A 17,762-nucleotide genomic window follows, 5' to 3' on the forward strand; every position below is an offset into this window, starting at 1 on the left:
AAATTGGTCTCACCTGCAAGTCTGGCACACTTTACACTCTGGGCACTGCCATCCTGCCCGCTGGATGGGCGTGGCACCAATCTCCAAACATGCCGCATGATAATGTAGGCCACAACCCGTACAGAACAGCAAGTCTGTGAGCTCCCCCGCTGAGTCACACACTGCACACCAAGCCTCCTCACCTGCTGTAAAAAAATAAATAAAAAAATATACACAGAAATTAGGGTTGTACAATTAATCAAAATTGTAATATGGCAAAATGTCTTCAATTCTAAAGGGTAAAATGTGTGACAAAACAGCTTTATAATGAAGTACTAGAGTTCTGAAGAAAACACATTTGTTTGGTACGGACTCAAACAAATTTTTTTCCGATTTTTCAGTGAAAATAAAAATAGTGATGCAAAAATGATATTTTATGACAAAGAGCAGAAAATGTTAGCTTTGGTAGAATGGCAGTCTACAACTGATAAGGCCAAAATCAGTATGGAGCACACCAGTTGTCTTACAGGAATTATGAGAAAGCGTTACAGCTTTGGCCTCGGACTAAAGACAGTCTAAAGTCTTTACTGTGAGCATTTGGCCTAAGTAATGACATCACAATTTTGACAAAGATGTCTGGTTCTCTTACCCAATTCCTCTGCCTTGTCTATGTGCTCTGGACAGAGGAGGACCAACTGCTTCATAGACTGGAAGGATCCACTGGCTGCCGAGCAGGGGAAGTGGTAGAACCGTGAGCAGCCCTCAGCATGGCATTGAATGGTTGCACCTAGCCTTTTGCAGTATTCGCAAAGCTGAAACAAAGCAATGGTAACAAGTAAGATTTTGTGAAGGAAGACTCCGTTAATCCCTATATTCCCACCAAATACCATCAAATTCAAGTCTACGGACAGTGCACTTACCCGCTGCGTCCCTGAGATAACGGCCTTATCCACGTTCTCCAGCTCCTCATTCTCCATGCGCTTCACTCCCTCCGACCACACCGCACACCAGTGATGCACCCAACAACCCCCTGTTCATTGTAAAAGCCCAACATCAGTAACATTTCCAACTACATATGACAATATATTTCATTTGACGACAGAAAAACATCTATAGTTTCATATTTTGCTCTATCGTTTCTATTAATGTATCACAAATCACACTCTTCCAGAGTTCACATGAGAAAAAAATGCGCTCTGAAGAGGTTGATGAGGCAGAGATGCAATGCAAAACAGGCATTTGCCCAGAATTTATTCACAAACTACTTTAATCTGCTCACCTTGCTTGAAATTTTGGTCATATCGTCTAGCCCTATGTGTGCTATTTATCTACTAGATGAAACCTATAATATTAATTTATAAATAAAACATTTTTTTTTACACTAATGGTATATAACAGTATAATGTTTTAAGTTCAACCTGAGTCGTCAAAGAGTGCCGCCAGACAGGGAGAGTCGGAAAATCCAATGGAAGACAGGTCATCATTCCCGGGCTGAGGCAGTGGAGAAGCTGATGGCTTGAGGGTGGGCCGCTCAGAAGATGACCCAAAGTGTCTCAGTTCCCGCTGTCCATGCAGGCTCCGCTCCACACAGTTACAAAGGGCACAGGCTCGAACGCTCTCTCTGTACAGACACAAACAAAATTGTTAAAAAAACAACAAATGTTTTGATGTTGCATAAGCAGCTCCTTGGGATAAAGACCACAACAAAATCCGATCTGAATGAATGAAAAACGTACACAGGTGTGCTGGAAGAGGCTGCAGTAGCACCAGACACATCCTCAGCAGCAGGAAGGGCTTTAGACTCCTCCTCAGAGGAGACAAGCTGCTTTGAAGGGGCATTGTCATCAGCTAGAACACAAAAAGAAGAAAATAATCTTTTTAAGGCAAACATTGCACAAAATAATGGGCACAAATGGCTTTTCCCAAACCTATATTAACTTATCTGCTATGAGGAAACAAAAACTTTTAATGTGATCGCCTCACTGTCAGCACCTCAAATAAATTACATTAATCGATCTCTATTGTGGAAATTCAAAATGTGTTTGTTATGTGTAACCATGTCCATTTCTCTTTCAGAGCAAAGTCACACTGTGATATTACTCGTCTTCCTGTAGAACAGTGTACATTTATAGTGGATGAGGTTGGGACAGGTGGACATTTTTTAAAAACAACACATTACCTGTTGGTTCAGAGTCATTCTCTTCGCAGTTCGATTTCTGCTCGTCCATCCCCTGTACTGATTTTGACCTCCTTGACAGAGATCTGCATTTTAAAAACACAAGTAGAATCAGCTTGTAAATGTCAATCAGAAGTAGAAAGGTTTAACTAAATTATTCACAGTATGTAAACAGTGTCTGGGTATCTTATCTGATAACTGGCTGTACCATAAACATTTGGTCTGTTATCGTGGCGTAAAGAGAGAGAGTAGATCTGAAAAGATATGTAAAAAAAATACTAAATGTATGAGATTTAGGGTTTTCCCATTAAAAATTAACATCAAAGTCAAATGCACGTTTCCAGTTACTAAAATAGAAAATGCCCTTGTTCACTAGTCAACATGTTTATAATCATTTAAAAAAAGGATATCCCTAAAATGCATCTTTCCTTGCCACACACTAGTCTCCCTACACATCCAAAAGCACTTCTTACATTAAGACTCACAACCAACACCATAACAAATTAAATAAGGCTGTTAACGTGTAGTTAAGATGATTTCCTTGTGTTCAATCTGACCAACGTTAGCACTAATGCAATCGAGCTTACACGCAAACTCATGAAAATAGCGCGATGGTTTACAGGAGACAGATCAATCGGAAACCGCTTTAACAATTCAACTTATCATTTACCCCGCAATGCATAATCCAAATCGGTCAAACTGCAGCGTCAAAAAGCGCTAAATGTTAAAACTAAAATGGTGTTTTCCTAAATTAAACAACCATAAATCGGGATACACAAAGAAAACACAACTTCCGTGTGTAGAACTTCCTGTTGCAGCGGGACTCCTTTCGTGCAGAACCTTTGTCGATCACATCATAGTTCCGCTACGAGATTCTCGCCATTAACAAAAATAAAAATAAAAAAAATACTGTAAAACAAAACAATGCAGCACTGGACGGGCTCACCGTGTTTTCATCCGCACAGCTAATAACAGGAAGTCATATCGTGATTATTGTTTAATAATGCCATGAACAGATAATACTTTAAAAAGGGGCCGATCGGCTTCGCTTGGTGTGTTTTTTTATTTTTTATTTTTTTTCTTCAACCTATGGTATATAACTGCCTCACCAATATGTGTTCACATCATCGTGTATGTTACAACACAAATACCCGGGAGAATCGGCCGTGCTGCGCTGTGTTATGCTCTGATCCAATGGGCTTTAAACACAATACATGCGACAGCGACTTACAAATCCAGATCCAGCTGAGTGTATCGCAGTATTTTCGTCTGTTACAAAACAAAACCCAGTGTGCTATCACACTTCGAGAAGCATACTGTGAGCTAACGAGATCCTACACATTTAGAAAATGTTCCCTGTTCGCGGAGGCAGATCCCCAGACCGAGAACGAGTGCTCCTTTTCTCGTGTTTATTAAGCATGGGGAGCAGATTTCATTCATCACAACTAAAGAGCAGACTGTAATGCATTATAACACCAAACCACCGCCGATGTATATATGCAGCTTTGTCGAATTTATTTAGGGCGGTTGTTTTCTTTAATGTTTGTTCTTTAGCCGAAACTCCCAAAAATACAATTCAACATACCGGCACTACTAACCTAACCCACAGAGTACATGGCACTGTATACCGCCGCTTAGGTAAAGGCACAACAAGCTGTAAATGGCAGAAAGCATTTGAGCTGATGGACAGAATTAATTTGACGTTACATCTTCGTAATAAACGTACTCGGCGGCAGCAACACTGGAAACGCGCTGAACAACAAACTAACGTCAAATACAAGTCCCACAAAACCTCACCGGTGTTACAGCACAGCTAATGAGGGTATTAAATGGGGCTTTGTCTCTCAAATTAAGTTGCTTGTGTCCAGAGCAAAAGTGATGACATGATGGCTAAGTTAACGTCTTAACATCCTGGCTAGCTAAGTTAACATGTAAAGTGTTAACGCTACAAATTAACTTTCACGGTGAACGCGTTTTGTTGTTTTTTTATTTTTTATTTTGTTCGGTTGGCCGACAGCAGCTGTTGTTGTTTGTCGCGGTGCCACGGTAAAAAGCGATTGAGATTTTATAGTTGAATAACTGCAGAGCTAAGCACTATTCCTCAATGTAAACACCGACTTCAAAGGGTTGGTTCTGTCCAGCACATAGTCATGTCCATGTCACTAGCGACGGGCTGATACGGAAAAGCTAACAACTACCAACGGTGACGTAGCAGCAAAGTGTCCAGAAGAGGCAAAACTACGAGAAATATATCCAATCTCATGCACTGGCACATATACTTCTACAATTATCAACCGGGTACTCTATGGATCAAAGCCTGGGAACCGCCAACGCAGAACATATATCAACATAAAGTTAGCGCCCAGGTAACATAGCCGCCACTCCAGCAAGTAGACCGCCCCATCTGGTCGAAGCTAACGGCTAAATGTTACCGATAGCAGAGCTACCATTACCCGGTCTAAGGTCAGGGTTGGTGTGTCTTTAGGTTCGTCTGTTGCAAGAAGTTCAAAGAGGCCATAATCAAAACTGCTCACCTCACAAAAACAATATCGTCTCCTCATACATCAGCAAAATCCAAACAGCCACACAGCTTCCCAAAACGCTGATGGTCGCTTCATTTTATGTACCGGACTACCGCTGCAGCTAGCCGGCTGGAGGCAGAGTGGGGGAAGTGCACGACGGCGGAAGGCAGGCAGGCTGTGCGGCGCTGCTAGCCGACCAGCTAGCTCCCCAGCAACTTGAGCTTTGTGTCGAGTGCTCGCGTACTGCCGGGGAACTACCGAGCACCGAGACGAGTCTTCAACCAGTCCCGAGAAAGGCTCCCCTGCTCCGCACGCCGAATCCAAACACTACCTATCCGGCTTGTTGATTTAGCTCGAATGCTAATAAGCTGATAGCAGTTAGCCTCGGCTCTGCTCTGGAATCTCGCTCGCGAGGTCGTTAAAGCTGCTGCAAGTTTGCACCAAACAGTTGCACCCGACAGTGACAGCCCCAAACTTTGTTGACACGACTGTACATATATATATTTTTTTTTCCTTTGAAGTTTTAGTCGACTGCAGACATTCGTCTACCTAGATTCTGCAGCTCAACTTTGCATTGGGTACCCTTGTGTGGGTCACTAGCATCTCTTCACTTCGCCGAACTGCGTCGCGTCTAACACACGGCTGTTCCGCCGAGTGGCTAGCCGCTGCTAACAGTGCGAGCTAATAACAACTACGTCAAAACAAATTTAATTCATGCGAAATAACGAGCGGAAAGATTGTTTTATTAGTGGATATCAGTAAAAAAAAAAAAAAAACTGGCCCCGGGCTTTAGTGCAACAGTGAACAGCTTTGTGCGAGGTTTGTTAATTTACGACACAGCACGAGATTTTAATGTGGAGAGCGCGGACCGCAGGAATATGGTAGATATCAGATATTAGGTCATTAGATTTTCGGATCTAGGGAAGCCATTTTTCATTAGATTGTTATGATTGTACGACCAAAGCTACTTTGTCGTGCCTGCCGATGAATGCATTTGTTTTTATTAACGATCAGCCGCGACGCATAACAGAGTTGGCTTATATTAATAATTATCTTACAAATCTCTCTTTAAATTCATTTTGTAATTAACATAAATATGTATTTCGCCTGTTTCTTTCTGATATGAAATGCGCATTTGGCCGGCGTGACTGAGACCGATTGGGAAGAGTAATCGACTTCAATCTGCCATGATCTGAAATTACCCTTCACCAAGGTTTCAGCAGGTTCACTGATGATAACTATAACCGAAATAAGCCAGTACACCGTATGCTGCTTATTTTGAGATGTTTATTGTGTACACTTTATTGTGACAATGTGGGGCTTCGTTGTTTTGTCTTATTACCCAGGCATGTAATTACCATCCACGTTGGTAGTATTTGTACATTATCAAGCGACATGGAAACGAGTAATGCAAATAAAGTAATTGTATAGACCCTAAATAATACTATATTGTGTTTAAAAGGCTGGAAACACGTTCAGCCCTCCAGCAGAGAAGAAGACTCACTGACACTGAAACAGCAGATTTACTAATAATTACTTGTTCATGTATTTCATGTTAAAATCTGATCTGAACTAAAGTCAGGGATCAATCATAATGTTACCGAACAGGTCTCCTGTAGGGGGGTGGGATTAGGAGCTGGGTCTCTATCATTAGGTTGCCTTATCACTGTGAGAAAATAACAGTGGCATTAGGGAACCAGGGAGGATGGGTCCAACAAAAGTTGTTAGGAGAACTGCTCAATTCCTTAAATTGTTACTTTTGAGTTAAACTAATACCCAGCAATGGCATGTTAAGATCTTCATACCTCGTGTATAGCAACTTTGACACACAGACAGAGAAGTAAAGTAAAATGTATATATATATATATATATTTTTTTATTTCAAGAAGTGTGAACAGCCCAAAACGAATTCTGGTGGGAAAAAAATCCTTTCTTCTGTAGACTACTAAACTGTTCACTGTCAGCTCTGGCAAATCCTCTTGTATATGTACAAGAGGATCTTGTAGTAGGATCTTTCAGGGGCCACAATGTGAACAATAAGCCCGAGGCAATAAACACAGTGAAGCTTATATGTCATTGAAATGATCCTGTGAACTTAGAGAAAATTAGATTGGGTAACAGTCTGTCCCATTATGAGAAGGTCACAGGTTTCAGCCACATCGGCTACTGTATATCTCCTGTCATGCCCTAGAGGAAAACACTGAAATGTTACAGCTAAATATCTATACTGGGGAAATAACTCAACACTTACAAGTAACTGTAGAGAAGAGCATCTGCTAAATGTCTCTAATATAAAGGTAATGTTAGTGATCACTCACAAATGCCTGACAGCTCATCAAGAAGATACAATACATTGTGTGCTACCTAAGCAGTGTGCAACCACCTGCTGAATGGGGGGGGGGCTTCACTGTCTGTGCTAATGCATAATGTGCAGAGGCATCTATGTGCAGAATTTGGACCCCGGGGCTCAGATGAGACAGAACCATTACAATTGCTGGAATTCTTGTGCAGTTGGCAACCATGCAACTAACTAAAAAGATGTAGAAGATGTTTTGATTGTGATAAAACTCAACAGTACCCTGTAAGTTGTTATAAGAATATATTCATATTTATGGTTTTTGATAGTTTTCACTAGATTGACTGAAACATCAGCCTGGTTTAAATCACAAATGGAGTCGTAAACTCTATTTTCTGCAATACAAAAAAAAAAAAAGACCTGTGAGGACAGTTATTCACTGATGCATCTTTCTCCTTCATGTTTCATTTATTATTGTCATTGAAATGTTTTTGTTGTTGTTCAAGCCTGATGACGCTGTTCTGTATTTTACAAACAGAAGTACATACAAGTATATTTTGGTCAGGAAATGCCTGAATTTAATGCCTGAACGTGGGGTGTGCAGGTTCTCATTTTGAAAATAGGTTATTACTGGTCCCTCTGACAGGATTAGTTAACTCCCCATTCAGCTTTAGCAAGATTGGATTAGATTTTATTTGTTGGGGGGGGGGGGGGACTGACTGGAAGAGAGTAACTGATTGGCTGATGGGTGTAAATAGAGGGTGGTATTAGGACACCAGACTTTTCCTATTGGCCAGTCAATGGAGCGGGTGCTTTCCCATCTGCCTCCTGCATCTCAAGGATAATCCCCTAGAAATACCTCCACAGATGTTTACAGAGCAGAAACCGGAAGAAGAGAATACAGTTTTTGGGTCTCAGTGTGCACTTTAATACAGTTACAATCAAGAGCGCTAGAAAAAAAACAGTGTAGGCTACTTTTATAGGATGCAATTCATGGTTTGTTTTCTTAATATTTTATCTGTTTTGAATCCATAGTTCTGATAGCAAAGTATAAATATTTTTCTTTTACCAATAAACTATAAGTAAGTATTAAAAATCCATTCAAGGTTTATTAAATTACAGTTTATTATATAGTAGTTATTAAAAGTACAAATACATTAAAGAATGTAAAACTCACAGGCAGAATATCAGTTCCTCCACAAGGGGGTGTATAACCTTGTGAACATATCTTGAATCTTGCCTTACACATTATTATGAACCTTTGAAAAGTAGTTTTACATGTAAAATAATTAAAGTAAACGTTTACTAGTAACTGTAGACATAGCCTAGATGAGATAGAAACATTAGAAAGTTGTGTCAGCCATGAACTGTGCTAAATATCTAACAGATATAGTACTTGTGACCCAAATTGATCAGTGGTTACTAATGAAACTGTCTCCTCTAAGATTGTAGGAAACCTGATAACTGCTTTGGAGTAGCCATGTGATAAAAGTCTGTGACTGATAAAGTCAAGGTGCTGGCACAGTGTGGGGAATATTAAGTACGTCTGGGCTTTTCATTAACCAGTCAGCCTGTTAGACTAGATTTCCACAGAGGTCTTGGACACTGTAACATACATAATGCTCAACTATGACCCGAGAAATGATCTTTTGCATATGTCTCAGGTTTCTCACACAAAAGCAACTCAGTTTTGCTAAACAAGCAAAAGGCAAATCAGCTTAACAGACAAAATTTACTCCACAGCTGAAGAAAAAGCAGAGTGTTGCTTAATAAAATGACATTTTAATTTGTTTTATGACACGACAATAAGTAAAGAAATACATGTAGTGGAATTATTATAATACAATTAAACATGTATATATTATGATTCAGATAGTACAAAAATAAAGATTCTGTTGTGGGAAAATTCAGTCCTATCCCATTAAGAATATATATATATATATTACATATATAACTGAAATAATTAAAAGAAATAACATGATGTACAAATACACTATGATACAGTCATTTTGGCATGACCATTTTACATCAACCTGCTCAGACAATATGTTTAATCAAACTCAAACTTTTATAACATCAGTAAAGTATTAGAATGTATATTATTACGATAGATTATAATGCAAACAATGGTGGAAAAAAGCAAGCAAGCCATTCCAGTGCTTCTAATTTATTGGAGAAAAGAACAGGAAGTGTTAGTTTAAAAGTTTCAAAGTTATGACATTTAACAGTAAGACATGTATGGAGTCTATAGTTTAAGGCTTTTAAGGATGAAATGAGTTGGAGTCTAAAAAGATGCATCCAAAACTGTACAGTAGTTTAGCATACCAGTGCACATCTGATGTCTGCCTTCGCCAGGAGTGCTTCTCTTTCATTTCCATCCTCAGAGGTTCACTCAGATTGTCTCGCTTGTTCAGATTGCCATTATTAACACATACACCTGCTTTGTCCTTTGTGGCCAAAGTGCTACAATGTTGTGAAGTCTTAGTTATCTTAGATGTTTTGTTGTCTGTGGTCTGCTCTTCTTTTGTTGTCTCCCCCCAAAGCAGCTGGTTGAATGAGAAGAGGAGTCGCACAGGTCCAAAGGCCCAGTGTGCAAGTCTGTGGTCCTCCACCAGTGCATAGCTGGATGCCAGCACCCCATCAACAAACACAGTTCCAGCTTCCGTCAAGGGCGCATACACTCCCACACTCTCCTCTACTGAAACCGAGACGATTTGAGACAGACGTACTCGACCCTCTGCTGTATGGATGAGAACACAGTCTCCTGTTTTGGCTCTGCTGGCAAACTGATACTCGCTGCTGTCGAGTCTGCAATGGGGGGCTAAAAAGACCAAGTGATGTGGAGTAAGGGCCAATCTATGGCCATCCTCTGTCTCCAGAGACAGAAAAGTAGACAGGCTTTCGTTGTCCTGGTGCAGAAACAAGAGGACTTGGCTGAACACAACTTGGCCTGTCCCAGACAGGGCCATAACTCGGTCCCCAGGAGCCAGGGACGATAGGGTTTTCTGCACCCCTCCAGCAACGGTCACCCGGGCCCAGCCGGGGAAACAGCCACCTTTTTCCACTGCAACAGAGTGATCTGAAGGGAGATCAGCAGAAAGCATGACTAAACACAGATTTTCTTAAATAACCTGATACACCATCCACTCAAGTGATGCAATTTGACATCGTTAACTGCGTGATCTCCTGTGAACTTACCAGCTTTTACTGAGCAGTGGATGTGATATTTGGACTCATAGTGGACCCAGTCAAAGCCAGCTTCCACAGCCAGCTGGGCCAGAAGACCATACTTCTCTGTCTCTCTGTCGTCAGTGGTTATATCCACGGCCCGGCCTTCATAGTGCAGAGAGCCTGGAGGGTGGTGACCGTCCTCATCCCAGGCCTCTGTCACACGTAAGTGTACCCCTGGCCACTGGTTCATCACTGCAATAGCCAACCTGTTTAAACAGTCCTTACATCGCTAAGAACAGAATGAGACAAAGAAAAAGTGTTCAGTTGGGAGCAGTAAAAATGTATAAATCAGCCAATATATTGGACAATATTATTATAATATATTGGCACATATGCTGGTCAATAAATAGTTATAAATGTATATATTATCAGATTTGAAAACTCAAATATCAATATCAGTATCAGTCGGGCTCTTGTGTAACATTATCCTAAAGAAAGATGCTGTTATGTGTAGGGTCGGGATCAGATAACTGGTTCCATTCTGGATCTGGTTCCAAGTTGTAAAATATTCAAACTCATTATGCCAATAGTCTAACAGCTACAAAATATTCAGGTAGCCATTTAACCCTGGACACAGTGGAAAACATGACTATTGGAACATATTTTAGTTATTGTTAAATATTTAACTATATGATTTTTGTTGCTTAAAATTGTTGAATGCTACACCAAAATATAACTTATAATCATTATCAATAAGATAGCACCCTTTATGTGTAGGAATACAAGATAAGAGGAAAAATGTGTGAATTGTATCAACATTATTCCTATATCTAATTCTGAATGTTTCATTTTTACTTTTTTACTGTGATCTGCTTTTAGTTTATTTTGTCTTTTAAAATGTATGTTGGGTAAGGAGGAAATGTTGCGTATTGGGGCGTTTAGTGCATTATACTGTGAGCTTTTCTTATAATATCTTTGGATATTCTAGTTTACAGCTTGAAAACTTAAATTGAAAAAGAATATAAAAAACTGATTTTTAGTTCATTTCAAAGACAATAATTCTATTTTTAGTCAATCTGTCTGCAGCATGTGCCATGCACAGTGAAAGGCATGTCTGAACTCAACTCAGGTGACACATTATCATTTATTAACAGGGGGACTGGCACAACCTAAGGCATGTACAGTATGTGAGCCTACTGTACACCTCAGTGCACAGACTGATTTCACTGAAACTCACAAAAGAAAAGCCAAAAATGATTCCAGCATTTTAAAACTGTCTCTGGCTCGCAGGTTATGATTGTTTGTCCGCTGGCATCGACACACAATTCCTCCTCTACTCTGCTAAAGGCCATCTCAACCTTGCTCAAACAATCAGGGTACAAGAACAAAGCTACTGTAGCCAGTTTGGCACATTCCTTGGCCTTTTCGACAGGGTGACAGAATAATCAAGGCCATTCTCTTGCCTTTCCAGATTGTTCCAGGCATATGAGTTTCTCACTTTCACCCTTGAGACATTTGATCAGAAATGTGCACAGTGACTTTTAACACCCCCGTGAGCTGTGATGTTACAGACTGTGTCAGCATTGTCACAAAATAGCAGGCGGAAAAAATACAACATCAGCAACTGAGGTGATAGAGTCATTATTATCTTCTGAATGCATATTCTCATGTGACTTGTGATGTGGCAGCTCTGGTGGCCTATAATTGATTGAATAAATCTTGTCTTGCAACTGAATTAAATAAAAAGAGGGTTGGGAAAGAAAGTGAGAGAAAATGATGGGGGTAGAAGTTGGGTGAGAAGGAAGCAGTGTAGTGGAGGGCCAAGGTTGGGACTAAAGAGAGAGGGCAGAGGGGAAGAATGTATGGGCATGGACTTGGGAATGTGACAGCAAGAGTGAGAAAGCGAGAGGGACAGAAAACAAACTGGGTACATTTTTCTCGCAATGCCATTGAAGAGAGGCGTTTCATTGTCAGAACTACAATAGTCGCTTTTCCGACGGTGCCATTACTTCAGCAGGCGGGAATTTTGTATAGGCGACCCCTCTGAGTCTCCAAATGACGCACAAAGAGTGTCTTTCACATCTGGGCAAAAGAGGGGCACACACATACGGTCGCAGATTTCCATCACATACAATCACTCAGGGAGGGGAAGGAACACAGATTCATATCCGAAACAATCACAGAAAGCAACAGCATCCAAAGCAGGGTGACAGCTGAGTGTCAAGAAAATCTGTGGGCATATTCAGCAGTGTGGCTTTCAAAATGTTTGTTGTCCATCTACCAGCCCAGATCTTACATCATCTAGGATTTAATCCTCCACCAGTTGTCTTTTCCAGGTGCAATATTTGATTTTGGATACCTATACCCAGTAAACATTAAGGAATTCAAGCCTAAGTGCCATACCTGGATATGGCAGGCACACTGAAAACCCGTCACAGGAATAGTTTTATTTCCAATAACAAAGACTTTGGTTAAAGATTAAAAGGAAGTGTTCCTGAAATGGAACGCAGTAGTGTTGAATTACATCCTGATCTTCTTATCTCAAGAAAAAGGGAGGGGAAGTTTGGTTAAATCATACACACTGTGTTGAACATTTATTTGAGTGTTAAGAGCCTGGCAAGGGCAGGTAGTGTAGAGTACGGCAAACAATGAATGAGGTTACAGGATTGGATTTGAAGGTGCCGTACTGGGTGGCAGGGGGAGAGCTGCGGACTGCTGTCTGCCCTCTCATGTAAATGTAGTTAATCAGTCATCCAGCAGAGGGATTGAAAAGGTTCAAGAGACACCAGTGAGAGCATCCTTCAGTGAACCTGCAGCTTCCTCTGTTTCCTATTCCTATTTCATTGCACTTGCCATACAACAGTCACCAGGTATCACTGGGATCAATGGAAACAAGTGATGCACACATGTACACATCTGAGAAAATCCTTAACACACAACACACTAACTCACCTTAGTCATGAAGCGGTCTGCGTTGGTGTTCTCCTCATCCTTGAAGACAATGTCTGGGTTGTAGTTGCACACAAGCTCATTGAAGCGCTCAGAGTTACGTGTGATCTTGCCCTCTGCTCTCCCGCTGGCGCCAAGGTTGTTTTCTGAGAAGTTGGGGAAAAACTGCTTGTAGTGCATGGCTGTGAGTTTCCTGTGCCTGGAGCGGATGCCGACGCCAGGGCCCGGTCCGCATCCCTGGACCAGCCATATACAGGTCCACACAGCAAGCAGGCCGAGCTGTGCCAGGCGGGCCCACCAGGACTGCTTCATTGGGGAGGGTTGGGGCTCCAAGGAGTCAGTGGCTCACAGTGCCTACAGTGGTACCCCAGTTCCAGGTGTGTGATTGCATGTGAATGAGGGTCAAATCTTGGTCCATTCCAAATCATGTGGTGTTAGAGCTGATATTGATGTGACAAATAACTGTTGGGACATGTGGTGGCTTCTTTCTGTATTCACTCTTGGTCAGAAAAAGAGCTTAACAGTGCAAAGTCAGCTGACTCTGTGTGTGTACTGTTTTGATGCTCTGACCAAAAGCTATTAGTCCAGTGAATTATCTGATTGGCTGAAGTTTCTAAAGTTTGGTATCAGCTATTAAAAATAAGAAGATATGTTGTAAAAAGGTCTAAGGTTTCTGTCCAAATGTTTCGCCAACTATCAGCAGCTTCTACGCTTCATGTGAACTGAAAGTCATCTTCATACGTCCTTCGCAGGTACCAGCCTTGACGCAGGTGTTTTTTTTTTTATTTGTGGGTTTTCTAGTCACTTACCGCTTCTCTCTCCACGCAGTTCCTTTGAAGAGACACACAAACTGACGCACGCCAAACAGCCCGACCGACTCGCTGCAGTTCCTATGGACGCTCCGGCGGTGCGCTCGTCCCTTTTTGTCCATCCAGAAAACGTGTCTCCTGAGATTTCATTTCTCCTTCTCTCCTCCGTCCACCGTCTTCTGTCGCGTTTCAGAGCTCCTGGCCACCTTGCACCAGCCATTGGGTCTTATTAGCGTCCGGACAAGATTGCCCTCCCTTCCTCTGCGCGCTCCCACTGCGACAGCACACGCCTCCAATTCAAACTTACAAAGAGCATATGATTAGCCCTACTTATGTTAACACAATGACCTCCCCCACATTAAATATTTAAGGTCAAATTAAAATGCTGATAGTTCTGGAAAAGTTAAATCAATGACACATAACAAAATCTACCCAAATGTTCCAAAACGTCTGAGACACATGATCATTTATATATCAACTGCAGCCTTTGTGAGTCATATTTAGAGCACATACAGTATATTTACAGTTGAAAATCCAAACTCATGTCAACTCAATAACTTTGAACCAACATGCCCTCGCTTCTCTCTGCTCATCCCACCCATCAGAGTGAATGGGTCAACTGTGATGCTCATGTTATTAATAGACAAAGAGTTGAAGGTGAGGGTCTGAGAGGGAACAGTGTACAGCCTTGACACCCCCTGACTTACAGTGCTACCTTCCTGTGTTTGGGGAGCCAGCGTGACCCCCTGAACCCAAGTGCACCCAAGACCTCTCCACTGGAAACACCCGCTGGCCACATCACAACATATTATTTTTATCCATCTCAGAACAATAGCTGGGAGAGTCACAAAATGTGTCAGATAATGTCAAAGAGGGAGCAGAAAAGAAAGGAATCATTGTGTCTCAGGGGTCTGACATCTGTAATCACATACGGAAGCTTAAATTAATGGTGGGCTAAAGGTCGAAGTGTGTCACCATGCTATCTGTGGCTTCCTGGAACACTTTAGGACTCGATGCATCATGGCCAGTTTCTTCGCTGAGACTTTGTTTCAAAGAATCTTTAGCCCACTCACAACAGAGCTGGATGTTTATTCACATAGCTTTGTGCTAGTGGATATCTTGGCTTGTTGTGATTGCATGATGAAGATGCTTCAAGATTGAATCACTTCACTAAAAGGCACTCCTAACATCCAGTAAGACCAGATCTTATCTAAAACGTACCTGTGAATGTATCATACTGTGCCTGATCTGAACAGCACTTAACATTAACATTTTGCGTAGTAGTGATGAGGCATAGGTCACTGAGCCTCACAGTGACCATGGAAAGGCATCCTTGTTAGGGAAGTTTCCAGAAGATCCCAGGATGTTGTAGGGAGGGGTGGCAAAGGCGAAGCTGCATCTTCCTGTCCTTATGATAAACATGGACAAAGGCTCAAGTCTGGCCAGAGCACCACAGATGAGAGATATCAGCCTTCAAGACAAATGCAGGGAATGACTCAATCAAAAAAAAGAAACAAACACTTTCATATCTACAATTACCCACAACGATGTTTCTCTTCAAAGTCATACAAGAAAAGAGATTTCCATCTAACATGAAAGGGAAGGGAAGGAAGCAAACATCTGCGGGTTGGAGATGGAAATAAAGTCATTATTATTATTAGTTTTTTATTTTGGTGCCCCCATCCTCCTGCCTCCCTCTGCTCTTAGCATTTCACTCCCCCATTTCAGGATGGGAGTACATGGCTGGGTGAATGGTTGGGTTTCCTGCAAAGCCACAGCACAGAAAACGAGATCTTTCCTGCCTGGGTTAGCCTACCCTGCTTTGTTCCTTCCAAATGGACGCCCGTGCTTGCACCTGGGGTAGTGGTCAAATAAGAGTACATACCTGCCAGCCAGGTTTTGTTATAGCTTTGTTGTTGTCTGTGACTTAGAGGATCACTAATATTGGCAAATTTACAAAGCAGCCAAGGATGAAATTAGGACTGCAAGCTCTTTTTATTAAGGATACAGTCATTGTAAAACAGAAATTAGGTTTTGAAACAATGCAAGCTTTGACATCTCAAGTGTTTGTCTTGTCTCTTGGAGCTGAATAGACACTCTGCAGGATCCACTTCCTCAGATGGAGGCCGTTAGAAGGGTTGGGGGGGAAAGGAAAGTCAAGGAACTGACACCTAACCACCTTCCTCCCTGCCCACCACTGCACCGCCCATTCCACTGTCTTTCACCGTGTTATCAGTGCAGGAAGAGGCAGGGAGGTGCATTCTGATGTCCCTGCACACACTGGATGATTCTTGGCTTATGTATGGTAACTTTGTGCTGGTATTTCCTTGCCGTGCTTCACCTTCAATGATATACATATTGCTACATGTGTGATGTGATGATGAAACACACAGTGATGTAAAAGGTGTTCTTAAATCCAGGTTTTACGTTTCTTTGCTAAGCATTGATTTGAAAAAGAGCACCAGTGAGCTGAGGTTGAGGCGATGCTGCACTGAAGTGGACAATAGACTGAGAAGGGTGGAACTTCCTGGCACCAGACAAGCAGGTCAAAGGTCAGATATGATGCTATACTTCGTTCTGTGAACCTGACCCCCCTCAAAAAAGATCATTTACAATGTAAAGATTAACTGGTGTATGCTTAAAGAGTTTGAATTAAATTAAGTTGTAATATTACAGGTTTCAACCTAAAAATCCATGTCACGTCACTCACCTAAAGTTACCCAATGAAACAAAGGCATGCGCCAGTCAACTGTGTGAAGCAAGTGTGCCGTGAGTGTGCACGCAGGATGGCGGGCAGCTATGGCAAACGGACAGTGTGACCCATTATCAGTTGATTAGCGAGCAAGTCTCGCCTTTTCCTGTGAGTGGTTCTGTATTTGCAAGCATACAAAACGAGGGAATAACAGCCCCTAATGCACTTTGGCATGAACTTCAAACAGCCGACTGTCAGGAAAGCTAATCTTTGTCTTTTTCCCCCCTTCATTCTTATGTTTTGACAATAAAGATAGCCTATCTCATCCCATTACAAGCTGCCCGTCTCCCGCCTTGTCCCCGATATGCCCGACAACCAGTCCAATAGAGCGTGTTACCCAATGGGACTGCTGGGACACTTTGATTGCACTATCAACCTTTATATTTTGCTGCAGGGAGAGGTGCTATCCTAGTTTCCCCCCCCCCCCCAACTAAAACCAAGGTTATGTGATATTTATGTGTGTGTGTGGACATTAATAGAGGCAAATTACAAAATCCAGTTTGCTAGTTATTCTTGAATAAGCCAGACAGACTTTCAGTAACACAGTTGTGGCTTTGTTACTTTAAATTATTTAGTTTCAGGGAATTTTAGTTCATGGAATGGGTTCTAGGACTCATATGTATCGCATTGTCATAAATAAAAGCTTTATATATTTATCATCTCTGTTGCTTATATTCACATAGCATAATTTAGCAATGTGCATGTCCTGGAATATAGTGTACAATGACTGTAAATTGCATTTTTTGAATTATTTTTGGCCCTCTGAATCACAGCATGTGTCTGGGTTTGTTCATTAAACATTAATCACATTGAACAAACTCTTTCTTCTTTCTTTCAAGACACACCGATAATGCACTAAACTGCCCTCCACACCTTATATCTGGCTTATGTGTCACTTCCCTGAGGGTAACTGGCCTCCAGATGTGCAAGTAATGTTACGGCGACATTTGAGTTCATTTCCTTTTTGCAAAGGAAACGCAGTGCAAAACAAAACCTAAACCAAATAAGCTTAATTAAAACATCCAACAAAACAAAACAAGAAATGCAAACAAAAATCAAGAGGGAGAAATTAATCAGAGTCTGGCTTTTCTTGAACTGACTTCAGAAT

General features: G+C 41.5%; 2 protein-coding genes across 5 annotated transcripts in view; both read right to left on the bottom strand.

Annotated features, from left to right (window-relative positions):
* kmt2d (lysine (K)-specific methyltransferase 2D) overlaps positions 1 to 5,324 on the bottom strand; it is a 31,360-nt gene extending 26,036 nt beyond the window's left edge. Inside the window, exons 1-7 of one of the 4 annotated variants that reach the window (XM_035656890.1) lie at positions 4,690 to 5,324; positions 2,159 to 2,241; positions 1,716 to 1,827; positions 1,398 to 1,600; positions 900 to 1,009; positions 629 to 791; positions 14 to 182 (exon numbers count right to left, since the gene is read on the bottom strand). In XM_035656890.1, the coding sequence (XP_035512783.1) occupies positions 14 to 182; positions 629 to 791; positions 900 to 1,009; positions 1,398 to 1,600; positions 1,716 to 1,827; positions 2,159 to 2,207 (806 nt within the window). In that variant the 5' untranslated portion in view covers positions 2,208 to 2,241; positions 4,690 to 5,324. Of the gene's footprint in view, positions 1 to 13; positions 186 to 628; positions 792 to 899; positions 1,010 to 1,397; positions 1,601 to 1,715; positions 1,828 to 2,158; positions 2,242 to 2,825; positions 2,981 to 4,689 lie in introns of those variants that run through there. The other 3 variants (XM_035656886.1, XM_035656889.1, XM_035656887.1) reach the window with 3 other exon arrangements.
* A 2,736-nt stretch (positions 5,325 to 8,060) lies between these two features.
* On the bottom strand, positions 8,061 to 14,165 carry dhh (desert hedgehog signaling molecule). The gene is made up of 3 exons (XM_035656948.1): positions 13,097 to 14,165; positions 10,172 to 10,433; positions 8,061 to 10,052 (listed from the first exon to the last, which is right to left on the bottom strand). Exons 1-3 carry the CDS (start codon positions 13,403 to 13,405, stop codon positions 9,235 to 9,237), a joined length of 1,389 nt encoding a protein of 462 aa, XP_035512841.1. The 5' UTR covers positions 13,406 to 14,165; the 3' UTR covers positions 8,061 to 9,234.
* Between the last annotated feature and the right edge of the window lie 3,597 nt (positions 14,166 to 17,762).

This window comes from Morone saxatilis, unplaced genomic scaffold (genome assembly GCF_004916995.1).
Source record: "Morone saxatilis isolate NCDOM2014 unplaced genomic scaffold, NCSU_SB_2.0 Contig15, whole genome shotgun sequence".
Taxonomy (NCBI): Eukaryota; Metazoa; Chordata; class Actinopteri; family Moronidae; genus Morone; species Morone saxatilis.

Coding starts and splice junctions, on each gene's coding strand:
- dhh (XM_035656948.1), bottom strand. CDS start 13,405: ATGAAGCAGTCCTGGTGGGCCCGCCTGGCACAGCTCGGCCTGCTTGCT. Junction 10,434..13,096: donor CAGACCGCTTCATGACTAAG/GTGAGTTAGTGT, acceptor TTCTGTTCTTAG/CGATGTAAGGACTGTTTAAA. Junction 10,053..10,171: donor CCACTGCTCAGTAAAAGCTG/GTAAGTTCACAG, acceptor ATCTCCCTTCAG/ATCACTCTGTTGCAGTGGAA.